Consider the following 18,800-nt stretch of genomic DNA (forward strand, 5'->3'; position numbering starts at 1 on the left):
ACAATGCATTTAGTTGTCATGTCTCCTTAGTCTTCTCTGGTTTGTGAGAGTTTCTCAGGCTTTCCTCGTTTTTCATGACTTGAGAATATGGAGGAGTACTAGTCAGGTGTTTTGTTGAATGTCCCATAGGTTTTTACAAGTCTGTTCTCTATAAATGGAGATGTATAAGGGAGTGTAATACATATACACATTTCCACTATACGTAAAAATCCTTAATCCTCACGATACTTATAATAATAGCTTCTTCTTTTCCTCCTCATAAGAAAAACCTCCAAAAATAATATTAAAAATGGTAACTCTGAATCCAAGCCTGGTGCTACAGCGGTTTCTGAGAAGGCTGAAACAAATAATGAAGGAATCTGCCTCCAACCACACTCCTCTGAGGGCTCCAAGACATACATAATGGTAGGTTTTTTTTTTTAAAGAGTACATATTCTATAAACTATACTAAAATGATAGCTTATTGAAGAAAATTATTTTATGTGAAATGATGTTTTACTAGAGATTTTGTTGTGTACTTACCTCTGTATGACAAGGAAATAATGCTGGTAAAAGGAGTTTGTTTAGCCTGCTTTAACCACAGTGGGCTGCTAAACTGCTCATGAAGTCAGTGCTGTGATAACTTGTTTTCATTCAGGGTGAAGACAGATGTTCATCCCAGGAGAAACCTGTGGTCACTGGCTCCTCAAAGACATCTGCTAGTCTGAAAGGTCACCCCCGCAAACCAGACCTGAGCAATTCTGCAGAGTCACTAGCCACCATTAGCAGGGTAAATATTGACATTGTACCTGCAGAAAGGAGAGACTCAATGAATGACATCTTAGTTCAGGAGAATCAGCCAAGACACCTAGCTCCCTCTAATGAGCTAGAGGGTAAAAGGAATATTTCTGAAGTGAAGGAGGAGAGGCTACAGGATAACACTAAGTCCAGTGCTCATTCTGAAAACGTGATTCCCACATGGTCCACCAACGCCACCGGGGAAGGGAATGATCCAGTGAAGTCTCTGCAGCCCCTAAGCAAAGACCAAAAGCCAAAGGACCAGGTAAGTGGTACATGTGACATGTCGGTTTCAGAGGATGGTTACAGTGGTATGGATTTTTGGCTATTATGCTTTAGTTCTTGTTTTAGGAAAAGTCAGTTATTCTGTGTACCAGTTTAAACATAGAAGACACCAAAGGAGAGGACCCAAGGGATTCTTAGATTTGGCATTTGTATACTTAGCAAGGATATACTTATTGTGTGTGTGTATATATATGTGCTTTTTTGCTCTTAAACTTTTTAATTTTGGAATGATTTCAAACTTAAAGGACATTTACAAAAATAATACGAAACCCATAGAGAACTCCCACCTAACCCACCCCCCTGATGCCGAGATCCACCAATTTTAACATCTTGCCATGTGTTGCTACTCTGTCTGTGCATCTACCTATTATTTCATCTATCTGTTTATCTACTAATTTTCTAAACATTTGATAGTAGATTGTATATATCATGGTCCTTGAACACATAATACTGCCATGTGCATTTCCTAAGAACAAGGATATTCACTTATGTAAGCACCTTAAATACAGTTATCATTCCCTCTTGCATTTGAAAAACTTAGTGCATCTATATGATTCTTTAACTTGAGGAATAAAAAAAAGTGTTTTTTATGTGCTGGAACCAAGGGAGGAGGAAGAAAAGAAGAAAAGGGGAGGGACAAAGATAAAAATTTGGAATGATTTTGATGCTTAGAGACTTTTCTGAGTAAATTTAAAAATTCTCTTCTGCTTAAACTTGGAAAGAAGCCTAAGTTAGGTGAACCATAGTAATAGTTGAGGATTAGGGATAAAGTGTGGTATTTCTTTAAATGTTTATATATAAAAGCATCTTTCAAATTCATTTAATATGTATATTGAATATATTTTTATACTTAATATATCATCTTTTGTGTAAATAAATACAAGCTTTAAAAGAAGTTTATATTAAATTGTTTTTGATAAAGTTTAGTTTTTATAGAAAATGCTAGTGTGATGCTCTAGTCATTAAAGGCATTGGATTGAAACCAAAATATAGTCTGCAGCTTTCCCTGGACACTGGAATCTCATACCATATCTTATAGATAAAATTACTTATGTCTAGCTTGTTGTATTTGGCTGCCAAATTATATTCAGGTTTACTTTTTTTTTTTTCCAGGTTCACTTTTTTTTTTAAGTTTATTTTTATTTTAAAAGTATAAAATTCAGTGGTTTTTTTTTTGTATAGTCACAAAGTTATCTGGCCATCACCACCGCTCGTTCCAGAATGTTTTCAACACTCCACAAAGAAACCTGCTACTCCATTACGGTCACTCTCTATCCTCTCCTTTCCCTAGCCCCTGCAACCACTGTCTCTATGAATTTGCCTATACTAGATATTTCAGATAAATGGAGTCTTATAATATATAACCTTTTGTGTCTGTCTTCTGTTACTTAGTGTAATATTTTCCAGGTTCATCTATGTTGTAGCATGTATCAATATTTCATTCCTTTTTATTGCCAAATAAATTACATTTTATGTATATACCATATTTCATTTATCCATTCACCAATTGATGGACATTTGGATTGTTTCTACTTTTTGGATGTTATAGATAACGCTGCTATGACGATTCATGTGTAAGATTTTATGAGGATATATATTATGTATTTTCTGTTCTCTTGGGTATATACCTAACACTAGAATTGTTGGGTCATATGGTAATTCTATGTTTAGCTTTTTGGGGAGCTGCCAAATTGTTTTCCAAAGCAGGTGTACCATTTTACATTCCCACCAGAAGAGAACAAAGGTTCCAATTTCTCCACATCCTTGCCAACACTTATTGTCTGCCACTTTGATCACAGACATACTAAGAAATGGTATTTCATTGGTTTTGATTTTCTTTTCCCTAATGACTAATAATGTTGAGCATCTTTTAATGTGCTTAAAAGATTTATACCTATGTTTCTTCTAAGATTTTTATCATTTTAACTCTTATATTTAGGTTTATGATACTTCTTTTTTTTTTATTTTATTTCTCTCCTCTCCCCCCACCCTGGTTGTTTGTTCTCTGTGTCTGTTTGCTGCTTGTTCTTCTTTGTCCGCTTCTGTTGTTGTCAGCGGCACGGGCATCTGTGTCTCTTTCTGTTACGTCATCTTGTTGCATCAGCTTTCCGTGTGGGTGGCGCCATTCTTAGGCAGGCTGCACTTTGTTTTGCACTGGGCAGCTCTCCTTACGGGGAGCTCTTCTTGTGCGTGGGGCTCCTTTATGCGGGGGAAACCCCTGCATGGCACAGCACTCCTTGCGCGCATCAGCACTGTGCATGGGCCAGCTCCTCACAGGTCAAGGAGGCCCGGGGTTTGAACCGCGGACCTCCCATGTGGTAGACGGACGCCCTAACCACTGGTCCAAGTCTGTTTCCCTATGATACTTCTTGAGTTAATTTTTGTGTATGGTGTGAGGAACAGGTCCCAATGTAATTGTTTTGCATGTGACTATCCAGTTGTCACAGCACCACTCATTGACACGACTCTTCTTTCCCCATTGAATTGTCTTGGCATCCTTGTCAAAAATCAACTGATGGGAAGCAGCTGTGGCTCAATCAGTTAGACTCCCATCTACCATATGGGAGGCCCTGGGTTTGCATCCCGGGGACTCCTTGTGAAGGCAGGCTTTCCTGAATGCTGTGGAGAGCCACCCAGCCCGCAGGCACCGTGGAGTGCTGCCTGTGCTGCGGAGTGCCGCCTGGCCCACAAGCCCTGCGGAGAGCCGACTCAGCAAGTTAACGCAACAAAAAGGGAGACAAGCAACAATGCAGAAGAGCATGCAGCAAACAGACACAGCATACAGCAAAACAAGCTGGGGGGTGGGCGGTGAATAAATAAAAATAATAAATACAGACACAGAAGAAAATACAGAGAATGGACACAGAGCAGACAGCATGCAAAAAGCCGCAAAGTGGGGGGGGCGCATAAAAAGATCAATTGGCCATATGTGAAGGTTTGTTTCTGATCTTTCAATTACATTTCACTGTCTCTGTGTCTGTCCTCATGGCTATATCATACTGCCTTGATTACTATGACTTTATAGTAAGTTTTGAATTGGGAAGTATGAATCCTCCAACTTCATTCTTATTTTTCAAGATTGTTTTAACATGGGGGACTTCCAGGAAGATGGAGGAATAGAGAGACACAGAACTAATTCTCTTCCAGAAAAATAGAGGACAGACAGAAATGGCCTGAAAAAGATGTTTTAGAGTTTAAGGCACCTGGGGAAATGCTGGACACTGCACAGAAGAGAGAGGAGCAAAGGAAAAGAATCTCAATGGGAAAACTCTGTGAGTAAAAGCTGCAGTTGCAGCTGCTGGTACCCATCCCCCCACCCTCAGAGAAGACAGCTTTGAATTCTCTGGCCTCGAACAGGTGGCTAAGACAGAGGAGGCCACAGGGGTCCACCAACCCAGGAAAGGGGAGAAAGAAGGATGCAGCCTAAGATTGATTCAAGATTGATTCAGCTTTTGGCCAATAGATTTGGTCTGTTCTGTCTGACAAGCTCTTCCAAGCCAGGTGGGGCCACGTCATTGTTTGTCTTCGAGCCGGCATAGTAAGAAAGAGATCCAACCCTCTCAAACACCCTCCCTACTGACCAGAACTGGTTGTTGAGAATGCAGAGAGGGGTGGAATTATTTCCTACCTGGGAAAAAGGAGGGGCATTATAGAAAAGGTTGAAGAACAGCCTCTGAGAAAGTTTGATTTCCAAGGCTCTGGAGAACCCCGAAGCAGGATCCTCATTGTTATGGTCAATGTTGCAGCAAACACATTCTGACCAGGATTTGGAGTGCCGCCTGGCCTGCAAGCACTGCAGAGAGCCGACTCAGCAAGGTGATGCAACAAAAAAGGGAGACAAGTGAAAACATGGAAGACCACGCAGTGAATGAATACAGAGAGCAGACAACTAGCAAGCTGCAAGGGGGAGGGAATAAATAAAAATAAATACAGAGGAGCATACAGTGAACGGACACAGAGAGCAGATGGCAGGCAAGCTGCAAGGAGGGGGGGGATAAAAAATAAAAAATAACTTGGCTGCCAAATTATTTTTTTTTTACAGTAAATAAATAAAGGCTTTTTTAAGCCTTTACAGCCTCCCTCCCCCCAAGGCCCTTGGATGTGGGACTGCATCCCTTTACTGGGTCCATGGCCCTGATGTGAACAACTAAACAGAGATAACCCTAAAGAGCTAAAACAGGTTGAATCAAGACTCAAAAAATAGCAGTAACACACAGCCTCCTGCCAATAAATCCCTAAGAGAGAGGAATTATTAGCATAAATTCACCGTCATAATCAGATGCCTAGATTTAAGCAAAAACTTACAAGCCATATTAAGAAATTGGAAGAAATGGCCCAAGTAAAGGAATCTATCAAAGCCTCGAATGAGACACAGGATTTAAGACAGCTAATTAATGAAGTTCATACAAATCTCCTAAATCAAATCAATAAGTAGAAAGAATATATGGCTAAAAAAGATAAAGGACATCAAGAAGACACTGGGTGAGCATAAGAAGCATTTGAAAACCTGAATAGAAAAATAACAGAGCTTATGGGAATGAAAGACACAGTAGGTGAGATCAGAAACACATTAGAGGCATACAGCAGCAGACTTGAAATGATACAAGAAAGAATAAGAGATGTAGAAGACAGAACAGCTAAAATTTAGGAGAGAGAAAAACAGAGAGAGAAAATAATGGAGGGAAACGGACTTTGGCCCAGTGGTTAGGGCGTCCGTCTACCATATGGGAGGTCCGTGGTTCAAACCCCGGGCCTCCTTGACCCGTGTGGAGCTGGCCATGCACAGCGCTGATGCGCGCAAGGAGTGCCGTGCCACGCAAGGGTGTCCCCCGCATGGGGAAGCCCCACGTGCAAGGAGTGCGCCCGTGAGGAAAGCCGCCCAGCGTGAAAAGAAAGAGCAGCCTGCCCAGGAATGGCGCCGCCCACACTTCCCGTGCCGTTGACGACAACAGAAGCGGACAAAGAAACAAGACGCAGCAAATAGACACCAAGAACAGACAACCAGGGGAGGGGGGAAATTAAATAAATAAATAAATCTTAAAAAAAAAAAAGAAAATAATGGAAAAAATTGAGCAGGGACTTGGAGTTGAATGATAACATGAAGTATAACAGCATATGTATTGTGGTATTTCCAGAAGGAGAAAAGAAGAGAAAGGAGGCAGAAAGAGTATTTGAGGAAATAATGGCTGAACTTTTCCCAAAACTAATGAAAGAAATGAATTTACATATCCAAGAAGCATAGTGTACTCCAATAAGAATAAATCTGGTGCTCTCTTTGGCAGCACATATACTAAAATTGAAACGATACAGAGAAGATTAGCATGGCCCTTGCGCAAGGATGACATGCAAATTCGTGAAGCGTTCCATATTTTTTTTTTGAATGTAATATTTTTTAAAAAATGAATAAATTGAGTAGAATTTGAAAAAAAAAAAATCTGAATAGACCTATTCCAAGACAAATAATACTCAGAATGTCAAACACCAGTGATAAGGAGAAAATTCTGAGAGCAACAAGGGAGAAAGAAACCATTGTGTACAAGGGACATCAAGTAAGTAATTGGATTTCTCATCAGAAAATATGGAAGCAAGAAAACAGTATTATGATATAACTAGTATACTGAAAGAGAAAAATTGCCAGCTGAAAATTCTTTATCCAGCAAAATTGGCCTTTGTATTTGAAGGTGAATTTAAAATGCAGAAGTAAACAGAAACTACGAGAGTTCATAAAAAGAATCCAGCTTTGCAGAAAACATTAAAAGGAGACCTACAGCCCGAAAAAAAAAGAGGAGAGAGGTTTGGAGGAATGTGTATAAGAGAAGACTATAAGAAAGGATAACCAAAAGAGTAAAAAGATGAAAATAAGATATGACGTATGAAAACAAAAGAATAAATGGTATAAGTAAATAATGGGGAAGCAGACTTGGCCTAGTGGCTAGGGCGTCAGTCTACCACATGGGAGGTCCGTGGTTCAAAGCCTGGGCTTCCTTGACCCGTGTGGAACTGGCCCACACGCAGTGCTGATGCCCATAAGGAGTGCTGTACCATGCAGGGGTGTCCCCCACGTAGGGGAGCCCCATGCGCAAGGAGTGAGCCCCATAAGGAGAGCCGCCCAGCGTTAAAGAAAGTGCAGCCTGCCCAGGAATGGCACCGCACACACGGAGAGCTGACACAAGATGACACAACAAAAAGAAACACAGATTCCTGTGCTACTGACAACAACAGAAGTGGACAAAGAAGAACAAGCAGCAAATAGACACAGAGAACAGACAACTGTGGGGGGTCAGGGGGAAGGGGAGAGAAATGAAATAAATAAATCTTTTAAAAAAAGTAATAATGCATTTTTAGTAATATCAATGAATGTGAATGGATTAAACTCTGCAATCACAAGATGTAGACTGACAGAATCGATAAAAAAATCATGAGCCATCCATATACTGTCTTCGAGAAACTCACTTCGATCTAAAGATACAAACTGGCTGAAAATGAAAGGCTGGAAAAAGGTATTCCACACAAACAGTAACCAAAATAAGAGTAGGGGTAGCTGTGCTAATATTGCAAAAAACAAACTTTAAATGCAAAAAAGTTTAAAAGTTGCAGAAAGCCACTATATATTAATAAAAGGGACAACTCACCAGGAAGAAGTAACAATTGTAAATGTCTATGCACCCAATCAGGATGACCCAAAATACATGAGGAAAATTCCAGTAAAATTGAAGAGAGAAATAGACATCTCTACAATAATAGTTGGAGACTTCAACACACAGCTCACACAATTAGATAGACCATCTAGACAGAAGATCAGCAAAGAAACAGAGAACTTAAACAGTCTGGTATACAGCTAGACCTAACAGACATGTAAGAATGTTACATCCAAATTGGCAGGTTTTACATGCTTCTCAAGTGCTCATGAATCTGTCTCCAGGATAGAGACCACATGTTGGGTCACAAAGCAGGTTTCAATAAATATAAAAAGATTGAAATTATACAAAACACCTCATATCATAATGGGATGAAGCTGGAAATCAATAATAGTTGGGAAAGGGTAAAAATCACAAATATGTGGAGGCTAAACATCACAGTCCTAAACAGTCAGTGGGTCAAAGAGGAAATTGCAGGAGAAATTAGTATATATCTCTAAAAGAATGAAAGCAAGAATATAAGTTATCAAAACGTATGGGATACAGTGAAGGCAGAGGGAAATTTATAGTCCTAAATGCCTATATTAAAAAAGAAGAAAGAGCTAAAATCAAAGACCTAACTGAACACCTGGAGAAACTAGAAGAAGAACAGCAAACCAATCTCAAAGCAAGCAGAAGGAAAGAAATAACAAAGATCAGAGGCAAAATAAATGAAACTGAAAGAGAAAAAAAATCAACAAAACCAAAAGCTGGTTCTTTGAGAAGATCAATAACATTGACAAACCCCTAGCTAGACAAAGAAAAAAAGAGAGAAGATGCAAATAAATAAAATCAGAAGTAAAAGGGGGACATTATGACTGACCTTACAAAAATAAAAAGGATCATAAGAGGATATTATGAACAACTATATGCCAATAAATTAGACAACCTAGATGAAATGGACAAATTCCAAATGCACAAACAACCTATATTGACTCTACAAGAACTCAGCAAACCAGTCACATTTAAAGAGATTGAATCAGTCATCAAAAATCTTCCAACAGAGAAAAATTCAGGACCAGATGGTTTCACAGGTGAATTCTTCCAAGCATTTCTAAAAGAATTAAAACCAATCCTGTTTAATTTATTCCAAAATATTGATAAAGAGGAAAAATTACCCAATGCATTTTATGAACCTACTTCACCTTAATACCAAAGCCAGATAAAGATTCTAGAAGAAAGAAAATTACAAACCAATCTCTCTAATGAACATAGATGCAAAAATTCTAAACAAAAAAACTTGCAAATCAAATCCAGCAGCGTATCAAAGGAAGTATACACCATGAACAAGTGGGATTTATTCCTGATACACATGGGTGGTTCAACACCAGGAAATCAATTAACGAAATACACTACATTAACAAATTGAAGGAAAAACCCCACATGATCATCTCAATCCTGATGTAGAAAAGGCATTTGGCAAAATCCAGCATCCTTTCTTGGTAAAAATACTTCAAAAAATAGGAATAGAAAGAAAGTTGTTCAGTATGGTAAAGGGCGTATATGAGAAACCGACAACCAACATCGTACTCAATGGGGAAAGGTTGAAAACTTTCCCTTTAACATTGGGAACAAAATGAGGATGCCCTCTGTCGCCACTGTTACTCAACATTGTACTAGAAGTTTGATCTAAAGCAGTAAGACAAGGAAAAAAAAGGCATCCAAATAGGAAAAGAAGTAAAACTCTATTTGCAGATGACATGATCCTATATTTAGAAAATTCTGCAATGTCTACAGCAAAACTGCTTGAGCTAATAAATGAGTTCAACAAAGTAGCAGGAGACAAGATCAGTGCGCAAAAATCAGTAATGTTTTTGTATACTACTATTGAACATTCTGAGGAGGAAATCAGGAAAAGAAATTCCATTTACAATAGCAACAAAAAGAATCAAGTATCTAGTAATCAATTTAACCAAAGATGTACAGGTCCTGTATTTAGAAAACAACAGGGTGGCGGACTTGTCCCAATGGTTAGGGTGTCCATCTACCACATGGGAGGCCTGCGGTTCAAACCCCGGGCCTCCTTGACCCATGTGGAGCTGGCCCACGTGCAGTGCTGATGCGCGCAAGGAGTGCCTTGCCACGGAGAGATGTCCCCGCGTAGGGGAGCCCCATGCGCAAGGAGTGCGCCCTGTAAGGAGAGCTGCACAGTGCGAAAGAAAGTGCAGCCTGCCTAAGAATGGCGCCATCCACACAGAGAGCTGACACAACAAGATGATGCAACAAAAAGAAACACAGATTCCTGTGCCACCGACAACAACAGAAGCAGACAAAGAAGACGCAGCAAATAGACACAGAGAAAAGAAAACGGGGGTGGGGGGGAAGGGGAGAGAAATAAATAAATAAATCTTTTAAAAATTTTAAAAAACTATAAAACACTGCTAATAGAAATCAAAGAAGACTTAAACAAATGGAAAGACATTCCATGTTCATGGATTCAAAGACTAAATATCATTTGGATGTCAGCCCTACCCAAACTGATGTATAGATTCAATGCAATACCCATCAAAATTCCACCAGCTTACTTTATAGAAATAAAAAAGGTAATTACCAAGTTTATTTGGAAGGGAAAGGACACCTAAATAGCCAAAACATCTTAAAAAAGAGGAGCAATGTGGGAGGACTCTCACTGTCCCCTAAAACATATTACAAAGCTTCAGTGGTCAGAACAGCATGGTAAATATAGACACATCGATCAGTGGAACAGAATTGAGAGTCCCGAAATAAGCCCTCACCTCTATGGCCAAATGGTTTTTGGCAGATCTGCCAAGTCCATGTTAACAGGACAAAACAGCCTCTTCAACAAATGGTGCTGAGAGAACTGGATATCCATAACCAAAAGAATGAAAGAGATCCCTTATCTCACTCCCTATGCAAGAATCAACCCAAATGGATCAAAGACCTAAATATAAAAGCCAGGATTATGAAATTCCTAGAAGAAAATGTTGGGAAACATCTTCAAGATCTAGTGGTAGGTGATGGTTTCTTGGATCCTATACCTAAAACATGGTCAACAGAAGAAAAACAAGTATTGATAATTAAACACTTTTGTACCTCTAAAGGACTTTGTCAAAAGGGTGAAAAGACAGTTGTTTCAATGGGAGAAAATATTTGGAAATCACATATCCGATAAGGGTTTTAATACCTATTATATAAAGGGGATACTGTAACTTAATAGTAAAATGACAAATGGCCTAATTAAAAAATGGGCAAAAGCCTTGAATAGACGTTTCTCACAAGAAAAAATGAATAGGACATTTTTTCCCAAGGAAAAAACGTGAAAAAGTGTTCAGTATCACTAGCAATTAGGGAAATGTGAATCAAGGCTACGAAGAGATATCATTTCACTTCTCTTAGACTGGCCATTCTTAAAAAGACAGAGAACTAAAAGTGCTGGATAGGATGTAGAGAGACAGGAACACTTACTTATTCACTGTTGGTGGAAAGGTTGAATGGTGCAGCCACTTTGGAGCACTGTTTGGCAGTTCCTAAAGAAGTTGAACATAGATTTGCTATGTGACCTGGCAATACCCCACTACTAGGTATATACCCAGAAGAACTGAAAGCAGTGACACAAACAGATATCTGCATACTGGTATTTATAGCAGCATTATTCACAATTGCCAAAAGATGGAATCAACCCAGGTGTCCATCGCCAATGAATAGATAAGCAAATTGTGGTGTATACAGGCAATGGAATATTAAGCAGCTGTAAGAAGAAATGAAGTCATGAAGCATATGACAACATGGATGAATCTGGAGGACATTATGTTGAGTGAAATAAGCCAGACACAAAAGGACAAATATTGCATTATTGCACTATTATGAACTAAATATGTTGTGTCAACTCTTGGGTTTAATAACTAGAATATAAGTCAACAGAAAATACAATGATATTAGAGAATGGAAAGTTGAGGGTTAATCTATGCAGAATTGGTAAAAAGCTTGTTTGTAAATCTTTGGAAGTGAGTAGAAATGTGAAAGCATATCATAGTGTTTGTAATTAGCAGTTCTATTATATGGATGTGACTGGTTGAAAGGGAAGGTCTGGTCATGTACGTTACTAGAAGGAAAGATAAAAAAATGTAGCATGGGACTTTGTAACATAGTGAAACCTCATGTGAAATGAGGTTTGGGTAATATTGCATATGTAAGACTCTTTTTCTTTGAAACTGAACAATTAATTGTATGTTAATGTTATCAGATGTCAAAATCATGCAGAAATACAACCAAAGCAAAATATAGACAATAGCGTGTAGTAATATATGAATAATCTGCTGATGTTTAAAAAAATGCAATAAGCCAAATGTGCTGCATATTGTTTGACTCCATCTATATAAAATATGAATACAAATAAATTAGAAAGACGGAAACAGAATAGCAGCTATGTTCAGCAGGGGAAAAACATTGAAAGGTGATTATTAAGGGGTAGAGTTTTGTTTTTGATTGTCTGATTTTTGTTTTTTATTATTATTGGAATAATGACAATGCTCTGATAAATGAAGTGATGAATGCACAACTATCTGATTATACCAAATACTATTAATTGTACACTTTGAGTGGATTATATGCTTTATTAATATGTATCAATAAAATTGATAAAAAACTTTTTAAAAACTTTTTTCATAGTTTTCAAGATTAATATTTTGAGTATTCTGGGTTCTCTGCATTTCCACATGAATTTTAGATTCAGCTTGTTAATTTCTGCAACAAAAGGCAGCTGTGATTTTGATAGGGATGTATTGAATCTGTAGATCATTTGGAGAGTATTGCATCTTTTTTATATATGTTTTATTATTATTTTTTAAAGATTTGTTGTTTATTTCTTTCTCTCCCCTCCCCCCCAGTTGTCTTCTCTCTGTGTCCATTTGCTGTGTGTTCTTCTGTGACTGCTTCTATCCTTTATCAGCGGCACCGGGAATCTGTTTCTTTTTGTTGCATCATCATATTGTGTCAGCTCTCTGTGTGTGTGCGGCACCATTCTTGGGCAGGCTGCACTTTCTTTCGTGCTGGGCGACTCTCCTTATGTGGCGCACTCCTTGCGTGTGGGGCTGCCCTATGCGGGGGACACCCCTGCGTGGCACGGCACTCCTTGCGCGCATCAGCACTGCACATGGTCCAGCTCCACAGGGGTCAAGGAGGCCCGGGGTTTGAACTGCGGGCCTCCTGTGTGGTAGGCAGACGCCCTATCCATTGGGCCAAGTCCGCTTCCCCATTGCTATCTTAACAATATTAAATCTTCCAACCCTTGAACATGGGATGTCTTTTTAAATTTCTTACATTGATATTTTAGTACACATTTTACACTTCTTGTAATTTATTCCTAATTATTTTTTCTTCATGATGCTATTGTAAGTAGAATTGTTTTCTCAATTTCATTTTCAGATTGTTCATTTCTATATAGTGATTTTTGTATATTGATCTTACATCCTGCAACCTTGCTGAACTCATTCATTGCTTTTAATAGTGTTTGTTTTGTTGTATTTTGGGTTTTTTTTAGAGGACATCTTAGGATTTTTTTTTGCACAAGATCCTCTCACCTACAAATATAGTTGTACTTCTTTAGTTATAATGTGGGCGCCTTTTATTTATTTCTCATGCCTAATGACCTAGGTTAGAACCTCCAGGTCAGTGTCAAATAGAAGTGGTAAGAGTGGGCATTCTTGTCTTGTTCCTGATAATTCACTTCTTATACCAGGCTTTTAAGCAGATTTTAAAACAACAACAATAATAATTTCATGTCTAGCTTTTCCTTTTGTTTTTTTATTTGTTCATAAAAGTAGAGCTTTTTTTCAGGACCATTTAGATTCCATGAAGAAACTCCTTAAGTCATTTGTTCCTGTCATTCTTGTACATGTATAAGCTTTATTTTGACCCCATCCTTAACTACCAACATAGAAGAAAGGATTTATTTCCCATTTCAGAATTGGATCAATTAGTTGTTTATTATTTTAGTCTCCTTCCTGAGCTAACTTATTATGTAATGTTGTAAATTTAGTCATTTAATATTTTTTTTGTTATTTAATGTCCAATATTAGATGTATCCTTCAAAGGATAGATTTACAAATTGTTTTACCTACAGTAGTCATAATTTTGTGTTTGCCGAGTATCTAAAAACGTCTTAATGCTAGTGGCTATCAATAACCAATTTTGGGAGCAGATGTGGTTCAAGCAGTTGAGCGCCTGCTTTCCACAAGGGAGGTCCAGGGTTTGGTTCCTTGTGCCTCCTAAAACACAACAACAAAAAAACCCCCAAGCAAATGAAAAAACCAGTTCAGGGGAGCTAATGTGACTCAGTGATTGAGCACCAGCTTCCCACGTACAGGGCCCCAGGTTTAATCCCCAGCCCCTGGTACCTCAAAAAATAAATAAAAATAAGCAATCTTAACCTGTATTAATATTGCAGTGTATGTTTTCCTTTCTAAAAATGTACTACTTGTTGGGCTCTTGATAAAATGTGTTGATTGAATGATATTCAATTCCCAGTGTCCATCTACTTGAAAACTTAGATATCTCAATAGTTAAAAATGTTCAGAATAAATAGAAGAATATTTCATTTTAATGTTACTATGCATTACTTTCTAAAGTCTGCTATCCAAATATAATAGTAAGTCCTTAGTGGTCTTTGTAACTTACGGTCATTTATTTTCTCATTACTACTGCTAGTAATAGCCCCCATTTTTTGAGCACTTAATGTGTGCCAGACATAATCCTAAATATTTTTAGTTCACCATCTCTCTAATCCTCAAACAATAATATCAAATATGGTGGTATCATCATATTTTATAAATGGAGAAACCAAGTCAGAGAGATTAAGTTTCATTTACATTTTTGTTCATCTTACTGCTTCAGACTTTGTGCTCTTTTAACTGTGGTCAAATAACTAATGCTTACTTGGAAAGTAAATTTGTCTTAAATTGGATTTCATTTAAAACATTTGTCAGTTTCTGATTAGGAAACCTATTAACATTTATGAAAGTTTCTTCCTTTGTTTTTCTTCCCTCCTTCTTCTTACCCTCTCCTCTCTCTCTTTCCCTCCCTTCCTCAATAGTTTCAGGTTAATAATAAAATTCGTAATTGAATTTAAATAATTATTTATTCTTAATTGAGGAAAGAGAAGAACTAGAACTTTTGGATCACTGATGTCAGCATTTTATCTTTGCCTGTCAACATTGCAAATAAACATTCATTTTGAGAAGGACAGACTCCTCATGTTCATTTACAACAGGGTTCTTAAACTTTTTTTGTTCCGCAGACCTCTGCCAGTCAGGTGAAAACTATGGACCCCTTCTCAGCGTGTTGAGGCAGGTAGTTTTATGACATTCAACATCAGAGATCAGAGAAAATAAAGATAATAAGTTGACTTTTTTCAATTCAAGCTCATGGACCCCCTGAAAGGGAGAGGTTAAGAACCCCTGATTTACAGCCTTTCAAAATAGGCATGGAGGGTTTAAGCCACTTGGAAGTTCAAAAGCCTGTTTCATCATTTTGTGTTTTTGTTGTTTCATTGTATTATTTTTAAGGATCGAGTTGCTGGTGAACGTATTACAGAAAAACAGGACAGAATCCACCCAGACTTACAGCCACACAGCTCTGGGTCCGAACCCTCCATTTCTCGACAGCGATGGCAGAAGAGAAGAGAACAGACCGAGCACAGTGGGAGAAAGGGACAGGTTGGCAGGGATCTCTTTGGAATAAGTCATTGTGCTGCTGTTTGGGAAATAGACTTTGAGAAACTCGATTTCTATTTTGCATGGTTGTTAACAGTTACTGAAGAGGCACATTAAAAGTGCAGGGAACATATGGAAAGAAGAGTAGCAATGCCAAGATGCTAAATATTTATTTTTTTTAATTTATTTTATTTCTCTCCCTTCCCTCCCCCCCGCCCCAGTTGTCTGCTTTCTATGTCCTTTCACTGTGTGTTTAAATATTTGTTTTCAAATATCAGTCATTTGGAAACAGAGTAAGGATTTTACCTTCCTTAGCAAAGATGGGCAGGTCATTTTGAGAGTTGAAGAACAAGCTAGCAAGGGTAAAGCTCTGATCCCTTCTGTGATATTTTGATAAACAGTTTCTCCCTCACCCCTGCACAAAATTATACTGACACCTCATTTCTTGAAGTAATTTTCCCAGACATCTCTTTAAGCTTCTTAGATGGTCATTCACTTTTGGCAGAATCTCTGTCAAAAAAAAAGCAATGTTTTGAAGTTTTTGAGAGAAAAGTCACTCACTTATAGGGGACCTCCTGGTGGGAAAACCTTGGAGATGGCTATATCTGAAATTGATATTAAAATATCCCCTTCTTTTTGAATGTTTTTAAGTTCCAAGAGGTTCCTCCTCGACTTTTGCCTTCTCTTTCCACTGTTGGAAAAACAGACCTCACGTCACTACAGAGGGATGCTGAAAACCAAAATAGAGCCGTCACTGGGTCTGTGAGCAGTTCGAGGAGTATTGAGGTCTCATCATCAAAGGTTTGTGGAAGCAGATGTTGGATTTTTACAAACGTTCTTGTAACACTTTTCAGTTGGAAAATCCTGAGTATGTTGTGAAGTTTTGTATCACCACATCTTAGCTCTGCTTTTTGCCAAACACTGGCAGGGACGAAAGTGTAGAATCTGTAGAAACTTTGATTGAAAATAGACAGGTTCAGTAATTCCAGGGCTGGTCATTCCAGTAGATTTGCAGTTAATTAAGGATACCAAGTAGATTACAGGAAACACAAAATTCCCCATTTGTCCTCCCCAAAATGAGTGTTTCCTAGAAACAAGGGCTGTGATCACTCCTAGCCAGTGCTGTTACCCTGATGTGGACACATTCCTTTAAAGACCGGTGCAAGTTCTTTTCCTGTACACCTGGAGGATACTTTGCACATTGCTGGTGTTTTAAAAATAATGAGTAGAAATGGAAGTGACTCTGACTTTCTTTAAAAGGATCGACCATTATCAGCAAGAGAGAGGAGGCGACTAAAGCAATCACAGGAAGAGCTGTTTCCTGCAGGTAAAGTTGTCCTCTTCCGAACCTCACGTGTTGGGGGTTATTGGTATAGCTTGTGGACGTGTGGGCTGGTTCTGACTGTGAGGTGTTAAGAGTTTTTAGGCATCAGTAATTCATTTGGGAAGCTGATTTGGAGGAGTTTTTAAAATTTCTTAATCAAGCCTTTTAAAAAAATCAGCATAGGCTGTTGGATCTGGAACTTATATTACCAGAAGAAGAGGATATTAAAAAGGAAGCCAAGAGGGCTTTGGGTAGCAGTAATTCCTGGGAGATTTCAGGTAAGAAACCAAATGAGTATGTAATTCATGTCCATGTCCAGTGTCTGCTGGTCAGGGGAATGGTCTCTTCTCAGGAGCAGAGGGAGGAAGCTAAGGGAAAAGCGTTCAAGTGTTGCCCTGGGCTGAGGGCCATGGTCATTCCTAATCTGTTAGCTAAAGGTAACATGAGGCGGCGGACTTGGCCCAGTGGTTAGGGCGTCCGTCTACCACATGGGAGGTCCACGGTTCAAACCCTGGGCCTCCTTGACCCGTATGGAGCTGGCCCATGCGCAGTGCTGATGCACGCAAGGAGTGCCGGGCCATGCAGGAGTGTTCCCCGTGTAGGGGAGCCCCACGTGCAAGGAGTGCACCCTGTAAGGAGAGCTGCCCAGCGCAAAAGAAAATGCAGCCTGTCCAGGAATGGTGCCGCACACGCAGAGAGCTGACACAGCAAGATGATGCAACAAAAAGAGACACAGCTTCCCGTGCCGCTGACAACAACAGAAGCAGACAAAGAAGAAGACACAGCAAATAGACACAGAGAACAGACAACTGGGGGGGGCGGGGGGGGGGGGGGGAGAAATAAATAAATAAATAAATCTTAAAAAAAAATAAAGGTAACACAAGCACCATTTATTGAATATTGACTGTGTCTCAAGTATTATGCTGTGCTCTTTAAGGGCATGATCTCGTTTCCTGCTTACAGTAACTGTCCAAAGTAGGCACTATTATTATCTTCGTTTTGCAGCAGAGCAAACAGGCTCAGAGGGGTTAAGCAACTAGCCCAAAGATCACAAAGCTGGTAGTGCCAAAGCTGGGATTTGAACTGACGTGTTAGGCCCCAGAGCGATGATGCCTGTGTTACTCCTGGGCTCGCTCTTGCTGGGGTTTTCTGCACCCAGTTCATAGCTCTCTTTACTTGAGACCAGCCTTCCACAAAAAACCTTCTGGGCGCGATTGCTTTTTCAGGCCCTTCGGCGAGGAGAGATTGTCTGCGTGCAGCAGGGCCAGGGAAGCCACAGGAGGAAGGCCAGCCCGTCTCTGCCCAGGGGTTCTCTTCTGACTGCAGCATGCCTCAGGTACCTCACCCACTCCTCACAAAGATATATCCACATCCGGAAAGCCTAAAACCATGTCTCAGAAGTGCGGGCTCCTTTTGTTTCTGGGACAGGGCTGGCTTAAGTTTTACCTTTTCCTTCTTGGGTAAGGAAAGGCACTGGTAAGTAATAATTGAAGAGAGTGAATTTTCCAGATATATTTATGAACAATTGATAGCCTAGTTAAAAATCTTTCTTATGTAGTCTTTAAAACAAGACTTCCCATGGGCTTCCTCTAGGCAACACTTTGCTTGTTTTTTCTGCCATGTTACCCATGTTACCTATAAACCCATATGCTGGGCCAGATATTTTAGTTCTCACTTGCTGCTCATTCCTCAGTTTCCTATTTATGTCAGAGTAATTTACCTTCTCTCCTGTGGATGATGTGGGCACACCATCTGGTGGCTAAAAGGGTAATTGCAAGTTTTCCCCATGTACCCCTTTCTGTGTAATAACAACCTGGGGATAATTATCAATATTTCTATATTCTGGTTTCTGACGTTATTTCTAAGAGCATGTTGTGATTTAAAAAATAAGACTTCCTGCCCTTGAAAGTGATGAAAATTTATTTCTTTAAAAATATTTATTTAGTTGTTTCACTAATTGAGACTGTTGTCTTCATCTTCCAAATTTTTAAATTTGTGTGTCATCATACTATGTAATCCTTTAAAGCATTTTGACAAAGAGTCTTGCGTATGAGCAAGTCGAGGTTG

The 18,800-nt window shown here is 39.0% G+C and overlaps 1 protein-coding gene and 1 non-coding gene across 5 annotated transcripts in view; both read left to right on the forward strand.

Moving 5' to 3' along the window:
• The window catches only part of NEK4 (NIMA related kinase 4), an 83,873-nt gene that overhangs the window by 21,163 nt on the left and 43,910 nt on the right, over positions 1 to 18,800 (forward strand). For 3 of the 4 annotated variants that reach the window (XM_004464438.3, XM_058292605.1, XM_058292606.2), the window contains 6 exons: positions 264 to 405; positions 638 to 1,042; positions 15,263 to 15,412; positions 16,061 to 16,210; positions 16,670 to 16,736; positions 17,960 to 18,069. In XM_004464438.3, the coding sequence (XP_004464495.1) occupies positions 264 to 405; positions 638 to 1,042; positions 15,263 to 15,412; positions 16,061 to 16,210; positions 16,670 to 16,736; positions 17,960 to 18,069 (1,024 nt within the window). The remainder of the gene's footprint in view (positions 1 to 263; positions 406 to 637; positions 1,043 to 15,262; positions 15,413 to 16,060; positions 16,211 to 16,669; positions 16,737 to 17,959; positions 18,070 to 18,800) is intronic. The other variant, XM_012527525.3, reaches the window with a different exon arrangement.
• Positions 6,329 to 6,435, forward strand: LOC111765587 (U6 spliceosomal RNA). The gene has a single exon (XR_002797885.1). It is a non-coding gene; the product is annotated as a U6 spliceosomal RNA (small nuclear RNA).

The sequence above is a fragment of the Dasypus novemcinctus genome, unplaced genomic scaffold, assembly GCF_030445035.2.
Source record: "Dasypus novemcinctus isolate mDasNov1 unplaced genomic scaffold, mDasNov1.1.hap2 scaffold_157, whole genome shotgun sequence".
Classification (NCBI taxonomy): domain Eukaryota; kingdom Metazoa; phylum Chordata; class Mammalia; order Cingulata; family Dasypodidae; genus Dasypus; species Dasypus novemcinctus.